General features: G+C 41.1%; 1 protein-coding gene across 8 annotated transcripts in view; it reads right to left on the bottom strand.

Moving 5' to 3' along the window:
* Positions 1-19,847, bottom strand: part of LOC121962661 (R3H domain-containing protein 1) — a 57,208-nt gene that overhangs the window by 4,483 nt on the left and 32,878 nt on the right. For 6 of the 8 annotated variants that reach the window (XM_042512902.1, XM_042512898.1, XM_042512903.1 and 3 more), the window contains 10 exons: positions 19,779-19,833; positions 18,232-18,464; positions 14,589-14,858; positions 13,313-13,467; positions 11,960-12,082; positions 10,837-11,187; positions 10,532-10,658; positions 5,333-5,490; positions 4,640-4,773; positions 1,761-1,864 (listed from right to left, as the gene is read on the bottom strand). In XM_042512902.1, the coding sequence (XP_042368836.1) occupies positions 1,761-1,864; positions 4,640-4,773; positions 5,333-5,490; positions 10,532-10,658; positions 10,837-11,187; positions 11,960-12,082; positions 13,313-13,467; positions 14,589-14,858; positions 18,232-18,464; positions 19,779-19,833 (1,710 nt within the window). The remainder of the gene's footprint in view (positions 1-1,760; positions 1,865-4,639; positions 4,774-5,332; positions 5,491-10,531; positions 10,659-10,836; positions 11,188-11,959; positions 12,083-13,312; positions 13,468-14,588; positions 14,859-18,231; positions 18,465-19,778; positions 19,834-19,847) is intronic. The other 2 variants (XM_042512900.1, XM_042512904.1) reach the window with 2 other exon arrangements.

Genomic DNA, 19,847 nt, shown 5'->3' with positions numbered 1-19,847 from the left:
TCAGGTCAGGCAGACAACACTTAATACTTCTTATTTCTATTTAATTTGTTCTAGAAACTCATAATTTATGCACCAAACTCTAAATGTGTTTTTGCCCAAAAGCTCCCTTTCAGCACTTTTGTTCAGCTACACACCTCATCAGTGAAAACGTCGCTTTCACACCGTTAGCCGCTGAGCAATTAGGTTCTAAGTGCCTTGATTATAAGGGCACATCCGTAGTGGCAATAATAGTCCGTTTGCTTTTGCTGCTAAATCCTCTGCAATGATCCGGGAGATCCAATTATCTTATTAGTTTGTGACGCATGAAAACAAAAAACCCTAAACAATCAGAGGTTGAGAAGCAACCTTCTGCTCCATGAACTCAAAAAGTATATCATTTTTCCGTCTAATTAATTTCTGTTTACATAAAGCTCAGTGAAAAATCAGAATATAAGCTTTGCACAGCCGACGCCACTGTTGATTTATGAATTATTACCTCACAACAGTAGCAAGGACAATGGATATTTGGACTTAATCTGCAGATTATTTCTGGCCCCGGCCTAGCCAATTAAAAATGTTTACTGGTGACGCTGTAGGTGAGGCCGTAGCGAGACCTTCATCTGACCTCATTACTGACGGGCTGGAAATGATGGCTCCCTCCATCGCTCGCCCATAATAATCAGGCATGAATAATAAAGGTCATTAGTAAGGAGACTGCCCCACCTGGGCCTCTGGACGGTGATTCTGTGAGTCCTCGAAAGGCCAATACATGAAAAGATGGGTTATTATGGCCATTTTTATTCTTTCAGACTGACTAGTAATTTTTTATCCTATTTTTATATTATTTCACTTTGGTAGTTTCATCTATCCGTCTCCCAATTTACCAATAAATATGTATTACAACCAGACCGATATATTGCCAAAGCGGATATATCTGCTGATATTAGCTTTTTATTTTATACATGGAGCTGGGCAATCTATCGATATTTTATTGATATCGTAATATGAGACTACATATCTTCTAAGATTTTGGATATTGTAATATCCTAAGTGTCTTTTCCTGGTTTTAACGTCTATAGAAGATGCACACAGTACACACAGCATAAATTAAGCAGAGAATTATCATTTAGGAGTTGGACAGTTGGGACACAAGGACTATTTTTACTGTAATATCAGATTGGCCAATGCCAAACCACGTGATAATATATCCCTATACAACCGCTGCAGCATAATTGACATTAAAGCTGCCAAAAACTTCATCCAAAGAGTCACAATGACATTAGTGTTTTCTCATTTCAATGTTTTTTTTACCGTATTAAACAACATTTTGAGTTGTCGTCAACATAACATCTACAGTGGACGACCTACCGGCTGTTTAATCTCCGTGCAGCTCTGTAGGAAGAGGAGGATGTGCAAATCACTTTCACTTATCCACACCCCAGGGAGCCGTCATCACCACGCCTCACTCTTTCTCATTTTGAAAATCCGGAGTGTAAATCTAATCACGCTTCTGACGCTCACACAGTGGCAAAGTAAACCCGGGGAAGATTATTTCATTATGAAGGCCGAGTCATAGCTATGGAGGGATGCATTCTGCGGTTATTGACACTGAGAGATGGGAAAAAATAAAGACTGTCGGAGCGCTGGCAGTGATGGGGAATCTCCTGGGCAGCTAATGTCAGAGACTGAATATTCTCGCTGTGCTGTGTGATCCTGCTGCACATCACTGTGTGTTTTGGAGCTCGTGCTTGGGAGTGGCTGGGCTTCAGAGGGGAGCATACCTGCATACTGTTGTCCTGGATGCTGCTGGGAGACGCAGGGGGAGGAGGTCTGAGGAAACTGGAGCTGCTCCATCATTTGGGCAGGCAGGAAACTCACTGTGGAACTGTGAATAAACACAGAGGAAACCAAGTGTTTCAGAGCTTCTGCAGAGTTCAAGTTAAATTAAGACTTAATTTTTACAGCATAGAGCGCGCAACTTAAAACTTGTTGCGTTGTCATATTGGCCATAATAACAAAACATGCGGTGTTTCCCATGGAATGAATTTATATGTCTCCTGAGCTCACAATGAGGTGGAAAACTAGGTTTTTGTGGGACCGTGAACACAAGGCAGATGGAGTTCTTTTTTTTCTTTAGCAGCAGTTTGTGATGCGGAGTGAACGATTGATATTTTGATCTGCTCAGAGCTGATCAGACCAGCTCGATGGAGAAGCTGCTGCTAGTGAATGCAAACTTTCAGACCCAGCCACGTGAACAGTTCAGTTTCACTTTCACTGCATCTGATGTTCTGCTGCTCCAGAGTACGCTCTGCACTCGAGAGTGTAATGAATAATTGAACAGTATATATATTCTAACAATGCTCCTAAACGGTCCATCTCCAAAAAAAAGAAAATCCATTTGTGGTGACAGATGTTTTAATCGTGGCAGGCTGATTAAACAAATAAGTGAATGTGTGGGGAACCCTGAGTTGATCAGGCAGGGATGAGGAGGCTAAGAATTAATTACAATATGCTTGAGTTTATTGACATTATTGACTATTTGTTTAAAAGTCATTCTTTAAAAAGTAAAAGAAAAACATTTGATGTTTCAGCTTCTGAAATGTGAGAATTTGTTGCTTATTACTGTCTCCCTGTGTATTAATTTGAATACATTTCAGTATTATACTGTTGCTCAAACAAAGCACGTCCTCAGCTCTGTTTAAAAAAAAATGATGGGCAGTTTATACTGTTTTTGGATGTGGCATTGACCAAACAATCTAAAAAATAATAATCTGCAAATGCAAATTCAAATAAAAACTTTTCCCATATCTGCAGATACTCTGTATGGGGTTTAAATGTTGCTAAATTTGTCAGCAGAAGTGTTCCTGGCGCTGCAGAGCCTTAGCACCTGAAGAAAAAGATGCGATGCTCACACCTAAGTTGGCCTTAAAAGTGTTTAGAAAATCACTTCTAAACCTGCACGGACGTAAATCTCCAGGAGCGCCGAGATCTTAGCGCTTCAGCTGGGGTGTTAAATTTGAAATTTAACTTTAAGTCCATCTGCAAAGCAGGCGCTCTGCTCGGTAAGCAACCTGCCTGCAGGGACTCATGTACAGCTGGTGAAAAAGCAGGCTGCAGGTGGACAGTCGGGCCTCGTGGGAGAACACTGAGCCTCTCCAACGCTGCCGCATAAATCATTTCCACACTGACTGGCCTACTAAAGCAGCCTCATTTTACAGCTGGGACGATGAGAGAGTGACCTCTTCTTTCTCATGTGTGTATGTGTGTGTGTGTGTTGTTCTTCTGCAGGTGATGGCTGCCTACATGGCTGTTTCATGTCTGCTGTTTGTTATGTATACGAGCGTGCACAACGGTCCCAGTAGTGCTCCGCTCACCAGTATCCAGATTGATTGGGTCCATGGAGGTAGAAACTAATTACATGTTTTGCTTTCTGTGAACTAGTTCTATCAATCAGCTTATAATGAGAGAAGCACAGCGCTCACACTGCTCCACACCGGCAGAGTAATGGAGAAAAACGAGTGGAGCTCTTAGGGAGGGCGCGGAGTCCACATTCATCAGCTACAACGCGGACCTGGTTCACCAAAAGGATCGTGGTGATCACTTCATCCCCCCCCCTCCACAGTGAGCAAAGATGACCTTGGCTCAGAGATGCTTTGGGGATTCACTCATCAGGTCTATAAATAAGAGGCACCTTCAGGAGTGAGAAACGGCATCGAGCACCTGGAAATCGGTTTCTGGGACAAAGAACATCTAAAGGCGAGCCAGTAATCTCGCCTGAATCTGATTAAAGCTCCTTCAGCTGTCAGAAACTGTCGTTATGAAAAGGATGAACATAAATCGCACTCCGTTTATCAGTGTAAACATTACTGAAAGGTTCTGTACGCAAAATTCAGTTTTAATACATCAGAAAACAACTATTTAAAGATATAATGGAGTAATGGCATCCTGAGCAGAGGAGAAAGTCACGCTCCCTCTGTGTGTGTGTTGTAATCGGAGCTTTTGTGGTTTTTTGTGGTGAATCCATGTTAGTGCATGTGTGTATCCCACTGGCTAGCTCATCACCGCCAGTTTATAGTCATAAAGGAGTAAAGAAAACAGAAAATAAAGATAGAAGTTTTTTTTTTCTTAAAAACTGAATCAAACTGATTATTACATTGTCAAATTATTGTATATTTATTTAATATTTGACAGTCTGAATTGATTAATCAATGCAGCTCTGAAAATTACGTAAACATTCAGTTATCTGGTATTTTCTATTTAAAAATATTCTTAACTAGGCACCTTACAAGGTGAATAAGTTTAAAAAAATGTTTTACAAAAATTACAAAAAATATGTGCACCCTGCACTTCTTTTGTGCACTCACACAAAAAATTGATCTTGATCATTTGATGCGAAACCAGGCACACTGTGTATTTTTATACTATGCATGTTTACACTAGTACACAGGGCTCTCTTAAAAAGAGATTTAGATTCCGATGAGACTTCCTGTTTGAATAAAGGGATGAATAATTATGAAAACATCTTTTTTTCTTCAGTCAGCCATATGTTGTTGTTGTATTTATTTATTTATTCTGTTGCATTTGATGTTGGTTCAGCACATATATAACAACCTAATATGAGAAATAAATCGTGTTTTTGTGTGTGGAGTGTCGATGGTACCTCATGGTGGTGTGCTGGTTGGGGGGGAGCAGGCTGTAGCAGGGCTGCATGCCAGCGACAGCCACTGCCCCCTGTCCTGGCTGACAGGACACAAACACTGGCTGCTGGTACGTCTGCTGTGGCACAGAAACCTGCTGCAGGAGGAGGATTGGAAGAACAGTCGGTAAACATGGAAACCGAGCAAACACAGACAAAAACACAGAAAACTGGCTTTAATGGCTGATTCCAGCACATCACTGTTAGATCCTTTTCAAAGGTCTTTTTTACTCATGTAGTTATTCATTTTCACAGCTGGATAACAAGCAATAACATTTTAAAAGTGTCTTAAGATTTCCACTTGCTAGAGAAACCAGTATAAGAGCGTCACAGTGAGTGCTTTTTCTATGACTGGTGTGAGTGAACACTTTAGTTTTACATTCCGCTGTTAGACATTTCAAAAATGAACACACTTTTGTATTCTCTTTAATCCTAAAGGACAAATAGCTCAAAAAGTCAACACTGTTTTTTCCATTAATATCAAGCGAATGCTTTTATTTTTGAGGCTCTCTGCTCTTTCTGGTACGAAGAGCGACCAGCAGCCTCCTTTGACAAACAATGGTCTCAAAACCGGCAAATTCCATTCATGACAAAATGAACCTAATGCTCTTTTCTATCTTTCCTCCGGTCATATTAATCTGACACTCATCACAGTACCTGATAAGACTGCATTGGAGGGTACTGGACCATCATGCCTTGCATCTGGTTGCCCATATTGCTTTGCTGGTTGCCAGTGAGAGCGAGGTTGGATGTTGGCTGCACGCCCACTATGGTCTGGTAGCTGGACGCTGGGTTTGGCATCATGGCTTGGTGCACTGAGGCGAAATGAGAAAAGGCACAACGCTGTGACCGAATGAAAGGAGACTCCTGATAGGAAACACGGTGAGAATAATCAAACGATTAATATTCATGATTCCTGTGCGGCACAGGCAAAGAAGGCACTAATAAAAGCTCCGTTATCCAGATTTTTTTTGGGGGGGGGTAGTTGATTTGATTGATTTTAGAGGGAAATGTGCTCATCCCCGGGAGGAGAACAAAAGAAGGAGCAGCAGATTGAAAGATTGTGGGAGTCGGGGCTCAGCTCGGGGAGTTGCGCTGTTGCAGCTAAGCAGGTTTGAGGCACTTGGAATAAATGAGAAGTCGATATATTTGATTTAGCCTGTGGTGGCCTGAACCTACAACCTGAGGGGCCTGCTCATGAACAACAAAAAATAAACGTCCACTTCATCGAGTGATTAAGTTCAAACAGAGAACGGGAACACATTTCTATCGTACTACTTAAAAAGCCATTTAGAGTGCCCCGAAGAAAGTGACAAAGTCACACGTCCATTTTCCAAACGGCCTAAAATGGCGGCGCTCGCTCCTAGCCGGAGGGGAAGGGGAGAATCACACACTTAAATGTCAAGGTGACAAAAAGAGACGTTTGAAAATACTGTCCCTCGTGACACACACACACACGTGGTAATCCAAGGGACAAAGCAGAGGACGTCCTTTTGTGAAGGTGTCTTTACAGTCTGCCGCCCTGGGAGAAAAGTACAACTAGACAATGAGAGTGCTCGGCGAGGAACAGAGAGGGGGGGGGACTATTTTTATCCACCCTCGTCTCCCACCTTCACTTACAAACCAAGCATGAAATGACCGTAATATCAAACGCAGCCCATTTTATTCCATTCCAGCGGGCAGCAGATGAGGGACGGTGGTCGTTGACCCTATGGTTTTTGGAGGGTGACAGTTTAAGGATTAGAGACGTCCGGTGAGGAGGCTGAGACAAATTACAAAGGAAGTTTTTGGCTTGCGTCCACTGCGGCGAGGTGACTGGGTGTCCTGCAGGTGAGGAGTGAGGGGCGGAAAAAGAGACCGGTTCACTGTGAGATTCATAGAGGCCTCTCAGACAGCGTCCCGGCCCCGCATCCCGCCTCTCAGGCTCAACGTGCTTCCTCTACGGCAGGAGTGTCAAACTCATTCTTGTTCTACGGCCACATGCATCTCAATTTGACGTCAAGTAAAACCATAAGATATTTTACAGTTTAACAAATTGGATATAGTAAAAATGCTTCGTTTTTCAGGATGGGTGCAGTTTGAGATGCTCAACTATTTCAGTCATTGTCAGGAATTACTTTTTAAAGCGCCTCAATTTTTAGATTTGAGTTTCATAAATGTTGGAATTTTACTTTGGAATATTTCTAAATGCTCGAATTTTGTGCAGAGTCAAAGGTGTCCTCAACTCAAATATCCCTTTGGCAGGAATTATCTTTCTAATTTTTACTTTTACTACAGAAAAAATCAAAGAAAAAAGACAATTTTATTACAGTTTATTGGTATTTCCTTAATAATTTGTCGAGATAAAATCGGTCAGACTCTGATATTAATGACTTCTATGAAATGTCGCACTTTGCAAAGTCCTCCAGAGGGCCGGACTGGACCCTTTGGCGGGCTGATTCAGGCCCGGGGGTCATATGTTTGACACCCCTGCTCTACGGAATGACATCACACTTTTAAAAACCATTAAAATGAGCAGGCTCCTGTCTTGAAAGGCCCAAACAAAACAAAAAAAGTCAACACAACAGATAACTGACTGCCTCATTAGATCCGTAACAGATACTGGAGGGTTTATATCCAGTGTCCGTGTTTTAGTACGACTGCTGCTTCTATTTTATGAACTGTTTTACAGTACCTTTTCAAATTCACTGAGGTATCCCAGGATTTTCTCATCACTGTTTTAGTCATTTCTTTTTAGACTGCGCCATGTTTTCGCAACTAATTATTTTCATTAATCACCTAATGTGCCGATTAATTTCCTGTTTAATCATTTCGCCTACAAATGTCAGAAAACATCAATATCATTTTTCTCTGGGCCCAGGGTGGCATTTTCATCATGGCTGCTACAGCTTGAGGCAAGTAATATTCAAGACTTTTTTTAAAAAAAAAAAAAAAAATACATTTAATAGTAATTTTACAATAACCAAAATTGAAAAAACAAAACAAAACATGAACTGACAGGGATTACTACTTCAATTAGGGAAAAATGCTAATTGTACCATAAAACTTTCTGAGCATCTCTGCTGGAAACAAAATAACACTTTTGTGATTTCACAATGCAATGTCAGAAAAAACAAATCAAAAATCCGACTTTCCATGTCTTTGTATTTTTTAGACTTTGAGAAGATTGATTTAAGACATTTCAATACAAATCGAGGCCCTATTTAATAATAAATTAATTGCCTTTTTCGACTTTTTACTGTTCAGTGGGGACTCATAGGGACTCTTAATATTCCTTTTGACTCAACCAAAAGACATTAAGTGTATGATCACATTTGTCAAAGAAAAGCTGTAAATTCTCACATTGGAGAAGCTGAAATCAGGGACTGTGTGGCTTTTTTTTGTTGCCTGAATGATAATTTAACTTGACTAATCGATGAACTGCCTCACCATTTCAGCTCTGCATGAGGGTACCATCTCAATCTTGTTAAGGTTTTCATCACTCCTTAAAAGAAAAGCTGCTTTTCTTTCATGTAACTTCCCTTGGAAGTGAGGTTTGTTGCATTTTCTTCCTGGCACTGGCTAATAAACTGTAGCGTCACCAAACAGTAAAGAGTAAGGAAGACAAATCCGTCAATCCCTTCACATATAATACGAGCTGCTTTCCCAGAATGACCATGACTGAAGCCGCAGCCCTGTGGTGGCGGTGACTGTCTGATGCAAGGGAGTGGAAACATGCACAGGTTCCTCTGTGGACTCTGGCTGCGCCATCAGAGAATTCCCACTGATTACTTATTTATTATGTGTGCACTCCCTGCTACAATATCTTCACCTTTAGCCGGTCTTATATATCTTTTTTTTTAATTAATGCAAAAACAGAAGGGGAACGACGTGCTGAAGTCAATTTTTTTTTCTGTTTCCCTGAGAAATAATTGCTGTCCTTTGCCTTTGTAGGTCAGCTTCATTTGTCCGCTGTCTATTCCCCGGGTCCCCAGCAGGGAAGCCGCATTTGCAGCCTACAGATGACAGAATAGTGCCGCAGCCACTTACAGAGACCCGCGTGTGCGCCTGTGTGTGTGTGTGTGTGTGTCTGTCTGTGTGTGTGTGTGTGTGTATGTGTGTGTGAGAGAGAGTGTACAAGCCACAATTGTAGCAGCATTACATTCAGTTAGGCAAGAGTGTGAATGTGTGTGTGTGTGTGTGTGTGTGTATGTGTGTGTGAGAGAGACTGAGCAGGAGCTAACAATCTCAACTCCTGCGGTGAAAGAAAAAAAACAAAAAAACCCCAGAATAATCAAGTGGATGACTCCCGGGGAGACATCTGAACTCGTAAAAAAACAAACAAGCAGAGAGGAAAGAAAGGGGGGAAATATTTGTCCTTCACTGGAGCCATCGGACCGAGGCTGGCATAGCTCCCTTGTGAAGAAACACGCGAGAACAACAACAAATAAATGCTATCTAAGAGCTGAAAGGGAGAAGTTTAAATCTGTTGATGAAGCAGCGAGGCCGGGTTTTCCTCTTGACGACAAGAAGTCTCAACTTTCAAGGAAAAATCAGTTGCTTCTCATCAGAGACTTTCAGACCTCGTTCATTAAAGCACCCTTTGATTTGTCTTTAGATCCACAGTGGAAATATTTCAAAGCCGTGTCTGAATAAGTTTGCAGCTTTGGTTCATCGCAGAGAACTGGGGAAGGGAAGGTATTTGTCAGACAACCCAACTTTGACTCAGATTTAAAGAGGACCCATTATGCTTCTCCCTAAACTCTATCATATACATATATATATATATATATATATATATATATATATATTTCTATTTTCCAAACAAGCTGACGTCAGTTTGTGACACATTTCTTTATTTGATCATCTGTTACTTCAGCTGTCTACATGCGGCACATTGCTACATGTAGCTACATGCTAACGTCAAGGAAACATGTAATCTTGATTGCTGATGTTAATTTCTCCCCAATTTCAGATTGGATTCCTACTCGAACATGACCGGTTGTGAAGACTTTGGTTAAGAAGCTTTAACTGGTGATTTAAGGGTATAAAGTGCTGCTATGCTTTGTAGTCATTTCCTGGTTGCAATAAAGAGGCAAAATCCCTCTTCTTCTGTGGACCACCATGTGACCTTCTGGAAAAATTATGTATTGCAGTTAATGATCGAGAAATATTTCTTTGATCTTGTTAAGACTGTGAAAATTGGTAATTAGAAAGACCACACAATTCGCATAAGTGATGTCATATCTTTCTCTCTCACTGAAGCTGCGACGCCTGGATGTTTCAAACTCACATCAGCAACAGGTCCTGCTTATTCTTTTGCTTCCCTGCTTATAAAAACACTTAACACTTAACTTTTCACTTAACTACATTTTAGAGGGAAATATTGTACTTTTAACTTCACATTTATCTGAAACCTTAAGATACTTAACAGATTAACATTTTGCATAAAAACATAAGAAGTCTGTAAGTGTGTGAAGTATGAGACAGATAAAGTGTTTTTTTAACTATTAAAGTGTGTAAACATGTTTAGTAGAAACCCCCAAAAATGAGAATGAACTTGAAAAATAAGAAAAAATGGGTCCCCTTTAACAACAAGGGTTAGACAGACTTATTATTACTATTTTTCAAACAGGGCCCTCTATGGCTGAGTGTTTTTTTGTAAAAAAAAATGTGTCCATGTCAACAGGTCATTTTGTCTCATTTACGCCAATCTTTCACAGACTTTTAACATTTTACACAAATCTTTTCAACTGTTGAGAAAGCCAACATGATTTAAATGATCAATGAGTCAAAAGTGAAACTAACTGGATATTCTCATCATAAAATAAAGACGTAATACTCAGTATTTAACGTTAAAAATGGCCTTGTTCCTACCTTGCTGCTGGGGCAGGTTTTGGCTCTGAGGGCAGTTATAGGACAGCGGGTTGACAGGGGGCCGGTAGTGTTGCTGCTGGCTGGAGCAGTGGGGGTGGTGGGCTGAAGAGCAGTAACACGCCGACATCTGGAACAAACACACAGCACGAATTCAAGCACCGAGTGACACTGTCAGCAGTCCCATTTGAATCAACTTCCCAGCAAGAGGAGAAAAGAAGGATTAGTCATGACGCTGGTTTCCCAACAGGAGTGACTCATGTTGGACAAATATCCACACTCTGAAGCGTGGTATGAAATGTCTCTACCTGCTGGACAGGCTGCTGGATGTAGGTGTGCTGCTGGAGCAGCTGCTGGTTCAGCGTAGACCCGGGGAAAGCAGCAGGGCCCGGGGTGGAGCTGGGGTACGCGTGGTTGGGGCCAGGGGTCGGGAGCGGGACGGGCTGACCCTGCAGCACACCTGGGTGTCCCCCCGATGGCCCCGCCACCATGAAGCTAGCAACCTGCTGCTGCTGCGGCGCTCCCTGCAGCACCATAGGGGAGGGGTGGTGGTGGAATACGGTCGGGTAGTGGCGGGCGTCCGGAGCTGAAGCACCACTGTCGCTGGGCGGCTGCTGCGCCAGAGTCATGTGACTGAACTGGGCGTTGAGAGAATCAGGCTGCAGAGAGAATTTAGTGTTTAAAAACCTTACTGATAGAATATTAATCAATATGATTTCTAAGCTCAGTGCTAAATCAAAGACTACTGTAAAACAAATGCAGTGACCCAGGTCAGAGAGTCTAAAGTGATCTATTTATCTGCATCACTACGGCATGCCAGTTCAGGTCATTTCTGACATGTTGTCGGAAAAAGTAGTGTTTTTAGTCATGGATTATTCAGCGCCAACATCTGCTGATGAATTAAATATTAATGGAACTTTCCACAGGCATAATTAGTCACAGAGGCATGTCTTTCACTAAAACCAGGTCAGAAATGAGGTTAAGTGAATGCATGATCTATATATGTGGGAACCGGCTCCTGCTGGATTTAGATACACCTTTCCAACAAGAAAAAAAATCAACTGAACAGTGAAGCAGGGTGATAGCAATGTGTTTTAAAGCTTGAAAAGGTGAAATAATGCTGTAATTTAAAAAAATCGTGTTGAGCCAAACCTCAGAGGACAAGAGCTACACTAAAAGTGCACACCAAACTCTGCTTGATTATAATTTAAGAGAACTTTTTCTGATGTGGCAAATAACAGAAAATAATTTAAGAGCTCATTAAAAGGCATATAAATACAGTCAAAGTAGAGCATTTCTTTCTGGGCATCTGTGTCAGAGTTTAGGAATTTGAGTGCTCTATAAATTAAGTATTAATAAGCCAGATCTGACAGGAGATGGATCGAGGAGGGGAAAAAAACAATCAAATGGAAGAAAGAAGGAGTTCTGTACCACAGTGTACTGTTGGTTAGGACAGACGGGCAGGAACTGAGAAGGAGGAAGAGGAGGAAGAGGATACGAGACCGTTGGGTTGTGAACAGGCTCAGAGGACAGCTGGAGAGGAGGACAGATCGGCTGAGGAGGGAAGGGCAGAAGAGATGGACAGAGGGACAGGAGATGAGACTGGAGGAAGGATGCTAGTAAAATGGTGGGAGCTTCAACTGACCATTTGCTAAACACAGCTTGTGTTTTCACTTAATGTTACACGAAAAAAAGCGTTTACTATTAAAACTAACTGATATGTTAGGTAACACTATCTCGAGTAACGCTGACTGGAGAATAAACTTCCCCACAAGTAAGTACCATTTCGGTACCACAAGTACCATTTAGGACCAGTGAGGAGATACAACACAGAAAAGACTAAACATGAGCCTTTATTTTCAAAAACGGAGTCTTGATACCGGCTTAAAGCAGCTACAAGGAGTGTTTCCATAAGCCAAACCATAACCGAGAAAATTAGCTATTTGAATATTTTCATTCTTATTGGTTGTCTCTGGGTTTGATCCTCTTTCATAAAGTTACACTGGTGGCTAAAACAAAGCTAGCTAATTGTTTGGATAATGCCACTTAAATGTAGCCAACGTTTGTTGCATTTGTCAAGCAAAGGAAGCGCCGCAAAGTTTTCTGTGATTATGATCTATGCAACCTGCAAACAGCTGTGTTAACAAAACAAACTGTCTTCCTTTACTTAAAAAGAAATGCATGTGTTCGCCTCAGGCTGTGTAGCAGATATCTTTAAGATATCGACTAAATTAACCAATTTTTTCAAGCATCTAGAAAAAAATACTAATTGCATGATTTTGCTTGCAGCCAATCACTGCAAGTGTTTAGCGACTAAATGCAACATGTGATTGGTGCACAACTGCAGCAGCTGCAGCCCTTACAGTCTGTAATGTGGTGAGGTTGTGTGTGGTGTATTTAACAGAACTGGCAGTTTAGTGTACGCAGATGCCACTGAAGCACTGGGAAACATGGCTATATGCTACACGCCACTCCACAGGGGACGCCAAAAATCAATACAAAATAAAAGTTCCTTGTAGTTGCTTTAAACACGGAGAAATCCAAAGCTTGACAGGCCTGCTGTGCCTTGTTATGATTGTTAGGCGGTGAATAGACAATTCGTTAAGGGGTTTAACCAACGATCAATTAAATGGCTCAGTGAAGCTCTGACCATCTAACTATCAGCTCCCATTTCAACACTACAGGTTAGTGAGGTTAGAGAAAGTTAGAAAAAACACTGCTGTCGTTACATGAATTTAATTTCAGTGACAAAAAGATGGAGAAAATGTAGCCCCGCCCACTGACCTGAGAGTGGAGGTGATTGGTTGGCTGTTGCTGCGTCGTGCCAGGGATTGGCTGCTGCGGGGCTTTTCCCTGCTGTGGGTTCCTGCCAGCAGCGGGGGCGACGGAGGCCGGGTTATAAACTACGGCGCTGCCATCGGGGTGGATGAAAGGCTTGCCTGTCAGATTCAGAGGAGACAAACAACCACAGTGATGTGAAATGTACACGCACAAACAGCTGAGTTCTGCTCGTCGTGACAGCGAGGACACACCCAAGCATGGCTCATGAGAGGAGAGGCGACGGGAATTAACAACCTTGGCAGCATTTGAAGTTCAGTTTGCAGCTCAAAAGTGTACAACTGGCCTGTGATGAATATTTACAGATTTCTCCCATCTGTTCAGTGCATTTTGATCAGCATGCTTTTTGGTTTCTAGTTTGACAGACAAACCGAGTGCAGCCCCATGCCAACCTGTGGTTCTGTCCCCAAGTCATGAATAATTCATTAGCAAACCAGAAAATTACAAGATGTGAGCATTTCTTTGATTTCAGGCAGCGGACTGAGATTGGGTCACCATCAAAAAAGAAATCCTGTGCCTTCTTGTGATTTTTGCAGTGGTGGAAGAAGTATTTAGATCCTTTACCTTAGTAAAAGTAATAATATTATACTGTGAAAATACTCTGTTCTTAGTGAAAGTCCTGCTTGGAAAATTGTAATGCAGAAAAATTACACACACATCCAAAAAACTCAAAATTAGTTGGAAAAAAAATCTAAAAAACAAACAAAAAACCCTCTACATTATTGAAAAAAGATAAAAAGAATAAATCTCCATAAAGTCAAAATCATATATATATAAAAATAGAAAAAAACTGCCCCAAAAATCAAAAATGAAAATGACACCCCCCCAAACTCAAAATCATTTAAAAAATATATAATTAAAATACTAAAACTAAACTAAATGTATCAAAGCAATTGGCAATTAATTTTCTGTGAATCGACTGATTGTTGCAGCTGTACTTGTAAAAATTGTTGTGTAATTTAATTCTCATGTTTTTTATGCAAAACTCTTAATTTGTAAATCAACTAAAGCTGTCAGATAAATGTAGTGAAGTAAATAGTAGAATATTCCTTCTGAAATGTAGTGGAGTAAAAGTATAAAGCCGCATGAAAAGGACCTCAAATGCATACTTTAGTACAGTACTTAGGGAAATGCACTCAGTTACATCCCACCACTAGATTTTTGATTCAGTGAAACGTCGTTTTTCAAAAGAAACTCTGGTTGTCATCGTCACATCACTCACCTGTGTGTGGGTTGACCAGCACGCTGCCGGGTGGTATCCCTGAGGCTTCCAGCGGCAACACATAATAGTTTGTTGTGTCTGTGGCTGATGGTGGCTGTGAAGCGACGCTCTTGATCATCTCAGGAGGTCCAGAGCCTCTGGTGTCGGCAGCCGGGTGGATTAAAGGTGCGCTGGGGATGCTGGACCAGGACGAGGCCGAGACTGGGAGAGGCAGCTGGGGACGGGACAGAGAGCTGGACGAGGAGCCGACGCTGCTGCACGATTCTGAACCTGAGGAGAGAACAAAGAGTTATCATCTATTTCTTAAATTCACCAGAAAGACTTGGAATCCTTTGAGAGGAGGAGCATTAACTTGTTATCACACGGGTGGACAGTTGATGGAGATGATGGAGCAGTCGTGCCTCTTGCTAACAATGCAACCTCTCCTGTGGCTGCACGGCATTCTGGTCTCTTGAGGCAACTGTTGATGGAGAAATTGGTATCTGTGCACCGTCTGTGATGGATTTCTCCCTGTATAATTACCGCATGGTGTGCAAAATGGTGAGTGTACAAAAGTTTTTGGAGGAAGCAATCTGGCGTTTGGAGTTTTAGATGGCTGCGTTTTTTTGGCCTCTGGGGGGGGCATGGCAGAAGAAGTTTTAGAACCACTTGCTTATTGTTAAAAAAAATAGAAAAGGGACGAATGAATCCTACACACATGCGGTTTAAATAATTGGGTTTTAATTAGTCGGCTTGCAGTGATCATTTTGGGTCTTTTCATAAATAACATATGGATTTTTTAAAAACCATGATAATTCTATTTTTTGCTTTATTCTAGGTCTGTTGCCATAGCTACTTCAAGTGGATGACAATACTGTAATTAAAATTGTAATTGCAAAAAGAATATTATTGTCATTTAAAGACTATTCTATGACAGTGACCCTTTCAAAGAACAATAATTGTGTATTTTTTAAAGAATATTTTGATATTGGAATTGGAATGTGTTTTTTATAATACCCTGAAATTATAAAAAATTTAAGGGTATATAAAAATATGTTCTTTCTTTTTGTTTGGCTTGGTATCTGCGCAAAAGAAAATGTTTAGGTGCTGCACCCAAGTCTAAATGATGACAGTTAAAACCCTGATGTTTCTCTTAGTATTGTGTGTGCTAAAATGTTGGGGACACTGTTTCAGATTCTCAGTCATCTTGATTATGGTAATTCTAAGTGCTGTATTTAAGGCAGCTGAACTTGCTTGAGTCTCTTGAGGATGTTTCACCTCTCATCCAAGAGGCTTCTTCACTTCTGAAGAACTGAGGCGGAACGTCTTCAAGAGACTCAATGAAGTCCAGCTGTCTCCGATACACTTAGAAATGTTGGTGACATCTTTATGTAAACAAACATGCATGTAAGCAGGAGAGCAATATCACACAATGACCTTGATAACTCTTTGTTGACCTTGATAAATCACCATAACAGGCAGCAGCAATGCCTCGCGAGTGCTGCATGCACACTGAAATCATAATGAGAAAAAAAAGCTAATTTTTGATTTCATCAAAGCTTATGGCTGCCAGTCATGGCTGCTTGTAATGGAGATTGAAATGATGAATGACATTTGTGGCAGAAGTCTGTCATGTGAATTGTTAATGTTTACCTAAGGAAAAGTAGTATTATCATTATATAAAAATACTTGTTTACAAGCAACAGTCTTGCATCCAAAACTGTACTTGTATTAAAGTACAGAATCATCAATTGTACTTAACGAGTATCAAAAGTAGTAGTGCTCTTTACGGAGCAAAACTACTAATACACAATGTAAAGCAATGGATTCTATATTATAAGCTGGTCATATGGTTTGTATGTTAAATTTCAATCTGTAAAGTACAGCTGCCAAACAAACGCAGTGGAGGAAAAAGTGCAATAATTTCCTCTTAATGGCAGAGAACTGGAAGTCGATAACAGCACAAAATGGAAAAGGGTACGTCGCTAGTACTTGAGTGTTTGAGCAAATGTACTTAGTTACCAAAACCCACGTGGCACGTGAGCTTTGTGACTTTGACCTAAAACTGTGAAGATTATGTCAAAATGAAATCACAATGGCAGAAACAGAAAAATAATAACAGAAATAATAAAGTTTTCATTTCAGACGACTGAGAGGAGTTCTGCCTTCATCATATATAAGCTCTTGTTCTCAGGTAGAGATGGCGTGCAGCCTGTTGCAAGGAGGTTATTCGAGGGTTTAGGCGAAGGGCAAATGCAGCTGAACACGGCAGCGCAGGCAAGATGTCTCCTCGACTTATACTCCCAAAACACAAAGTGAGGGCAGCCAGCCGCCTCGTAAACAACTTAAAAAACTGCTCAGGCAAGAAGCCCGCTGCTGCTGCTGCTATACCTCTCAGTGAGAAGAAGAGAAAAAAACACAAGGAGACTGGCAAAAATAGAAAAACGCCAGACGGAAACAGTGGCAGGGAACAAAAATGGGGAGCAGAGGCCGACCAAGGACTTCTCTCCTGTATTTGCCGAGATAAAGGAGACAGACCCGCGGTGACGAACACATTTCATCTAATCTCAGCCAATCTAGTTACAAATGGATCATATTGTGGAGTAAGCACCTGCAGTTGTGGAGCAGCCTTAACTTCATCTCGGTGACGTGCGTGCCACTTCCCCGGCGCTTAGGCTTATACATTATGCAGTAACTCCTCACTGCTAGGTTTTACACTACTGCTGCTACAACACTTTTTAAGAGCCTCCTCCATCACCGCGCTGCTGTGCGGTCATTAGTTTTGACAGCTGTCCGGCTACAGGGCGGCCCGCAGACTTTATCGACCGCGGCAGGACAACAAACATTTGTTCTGATGAGACCTAAGGTGCCCTGAATGCCTGAGGATTTTGCTTGAAGCTCAATATGCAAAATATCTATTTCTGTCCCCCATGTACCCACAGTAACATCTAATTAGGAAATATTTCACCTCCATGCTGTGACAGTTTCCTTTTCCCTTTCTGAGTGCTGGAATGAAAGAATTACATTACAGCTGCAGGGATTAATCGATTGGTTGTCAACTATTAAATGAAATGCCAACCAATTTCATGATTGATTTATTAGGTAGGTCATTTTTTTAACAGAAAAAAGTCAAAATTCTCTGATTCCAGCTTCTTAAATGTGATTTTTTTTCTGGTTTCTTCATAAAATACGACATCTGAGGTGGTCATCTTGGACTTTGGGAAACACTAATGGACATTTCTTACCATTTTAATTGACATTTTATAGAGTGAACAGCTAGTTCATTTAATCCAGAAAATAAGTTATCGACAATGACAATAATAGCTGCAGCCCCAAACTACATACTCACTAACGATTTAATTTAAACTTTGATAGACTGACAAGAACAACTCTACCTGTGCTTTTGGAAAAAGAGCCACCTATCACAGAAACACCTGAGTCATTTTAAACATGACGAGGTTTCTCCTCTGAAAAACAAGTCATTCACATGTGTACATGGCAGAATATTGACTGCTGCACCTTTAAAGTGCAAGTAGATGATGTTTTTTGTATATCAGGCTGCCTGAATATGGTATATTTTCACTGTTGTTTTAGTCTGAGATGAATAAGTGACTAATCTTAGTAGTACAGTTGTGTTTCACGGCTCTGGTCTCCCTCCACTTGCCTGTTTTGGAGAGCCTCCCGGTGCTCTTGCTGCTGGCCGTGCTGTCCCCTCGGACGAGGCCGGGGGAGATGCCGCTGAAGCTGCTGGCCTTGGTGATGGCGGGCCGCGGGGCGAGCCGATTTGAGCTGTCCGAGCTGTCAGTGCTGCTCCACGGTCGGGGCTCGCCGTGCCGCGGCAATGTTTCTGTCTCGGAGCTGCTCTGCCTGCTGGCGCCCGATCGGCCGGCCCGTAACCTGGAAAAGAAAAGAGTGTTGAAATTGTTTGTGCTTATTTAAATCTTAAAGGTCCCATATATGCAAATTTTCAGGTTCATATTTGTATTGTGGGCTTCTACCAGAAGATGTTTACATCCTTTATTGTTCAAAAACATTATTTTTCTTATAGTCTGCCTGAATATAAAATAAACACTGAAAAACATTCAGGAAAACAGGAAATACAAAGGGGCCCATTTACAGTGCTTATGTTGAATCTGAATAGTATGACTATAGTAACCAATAGTTGTGACATCACAAATTCACAGATGTCATGACAGCTCGTTTGAAGGCACTGTTTCTGAATACTGGCTTTCTGCATTTCTCTGTGACAATCTTCTTGATACAGTATTTATAAAGCACATACACAGGCTCTGTATTAAATTGGACATGGAAATCTAACTTTTTACAATATGAGACGGTGAGTTAGAATTCTGTTTGTATTTCTACTTTAAAATGCTTTTAAATGGAGAATAATAGAGACTTAGCCACTGCAACATGTTCTTAATCATATCACAGCATCTGCAAACATATCTTTGTTGAAAATTTTGTCCATACAATGTCAAAAACAGTAAAAAATAAATAAATACAAAAAATCCAACACAAATTCCCAAAGTCCACAAGTTCTTGTTTCTGTTTTTGTGAAAAACTGTAAAAAAAAATTTAGTTTTATGCTATAAAACACACAAAAAAGCAAACAAATCTTCATATTTCAGAAGATGGACCTACAGAATTTGTTGCATTTTTGCTTTTAAATTTGATAATTATGATATAACCTGCAAATTCATTCTCTGTCAACCAACTAATTTATTGATCGCTTCAGCTCCAATCTTACCATTTTTAGGTGAGTTAACTGACTAAAAAGTTTTCAATCTTTTGACACAAAAACGACTCAACTATAATATCTGAATCATGGCCAGTATTCATCCTGTAACACTCTATTCAGCTATGTAGATTTAACTATACCAAGCCTGCATCTTTAACATAACACCCATGTGTTCTGCAGTGTTTAAACAATAAAAGATGGCATTTAAAAAAAAAAAAACAACAGAAAAAACATCTCATGGTGTAGTTGGCAAGCTCTGGTTGGAATAGGCCGTCCCACATGAGGACGCCCGGGCAGAAAATCCTATTTAACAGCAGCTTTCCTGAGCAGCAAAAACAAATCCTCAGATCAGCACTCCTGCTCCTGAGCGAGCCGATTAAGGCGGACGGTGATTCAAAGGGGTTTTTCTCCGCCGGCGGTTTCGGGGCCTCTGAAAGAGCTGAATGATGTGTGACGGGCGGCGGACCTACCTGAACATTTGCCGCCTCTGTTGGGTGCTCATGCATGCGCCTTCATCCTGAGCGCGGGAGGGAGGGGGG

Source organism: Plectropomus leopardus, chromosome 24, assembly GCF_008729295.1.
Source record: "Plectropomus leopardus isolate mb chromosome 24, YSFRI_Pleo_2.0, whole genome shotgun sequence".
In the NCBI taxonomy this organism is placed as follows: domain Eukaryota; kingdom Metazoa; phylum Chordata; class Actinopteri; order Perciformes; family Serranidae; genus Plectropomus; species Plectropomus leopardus.
This window is presented reverse-complemented; position numbering and strand designations above follow the sequence as displayed.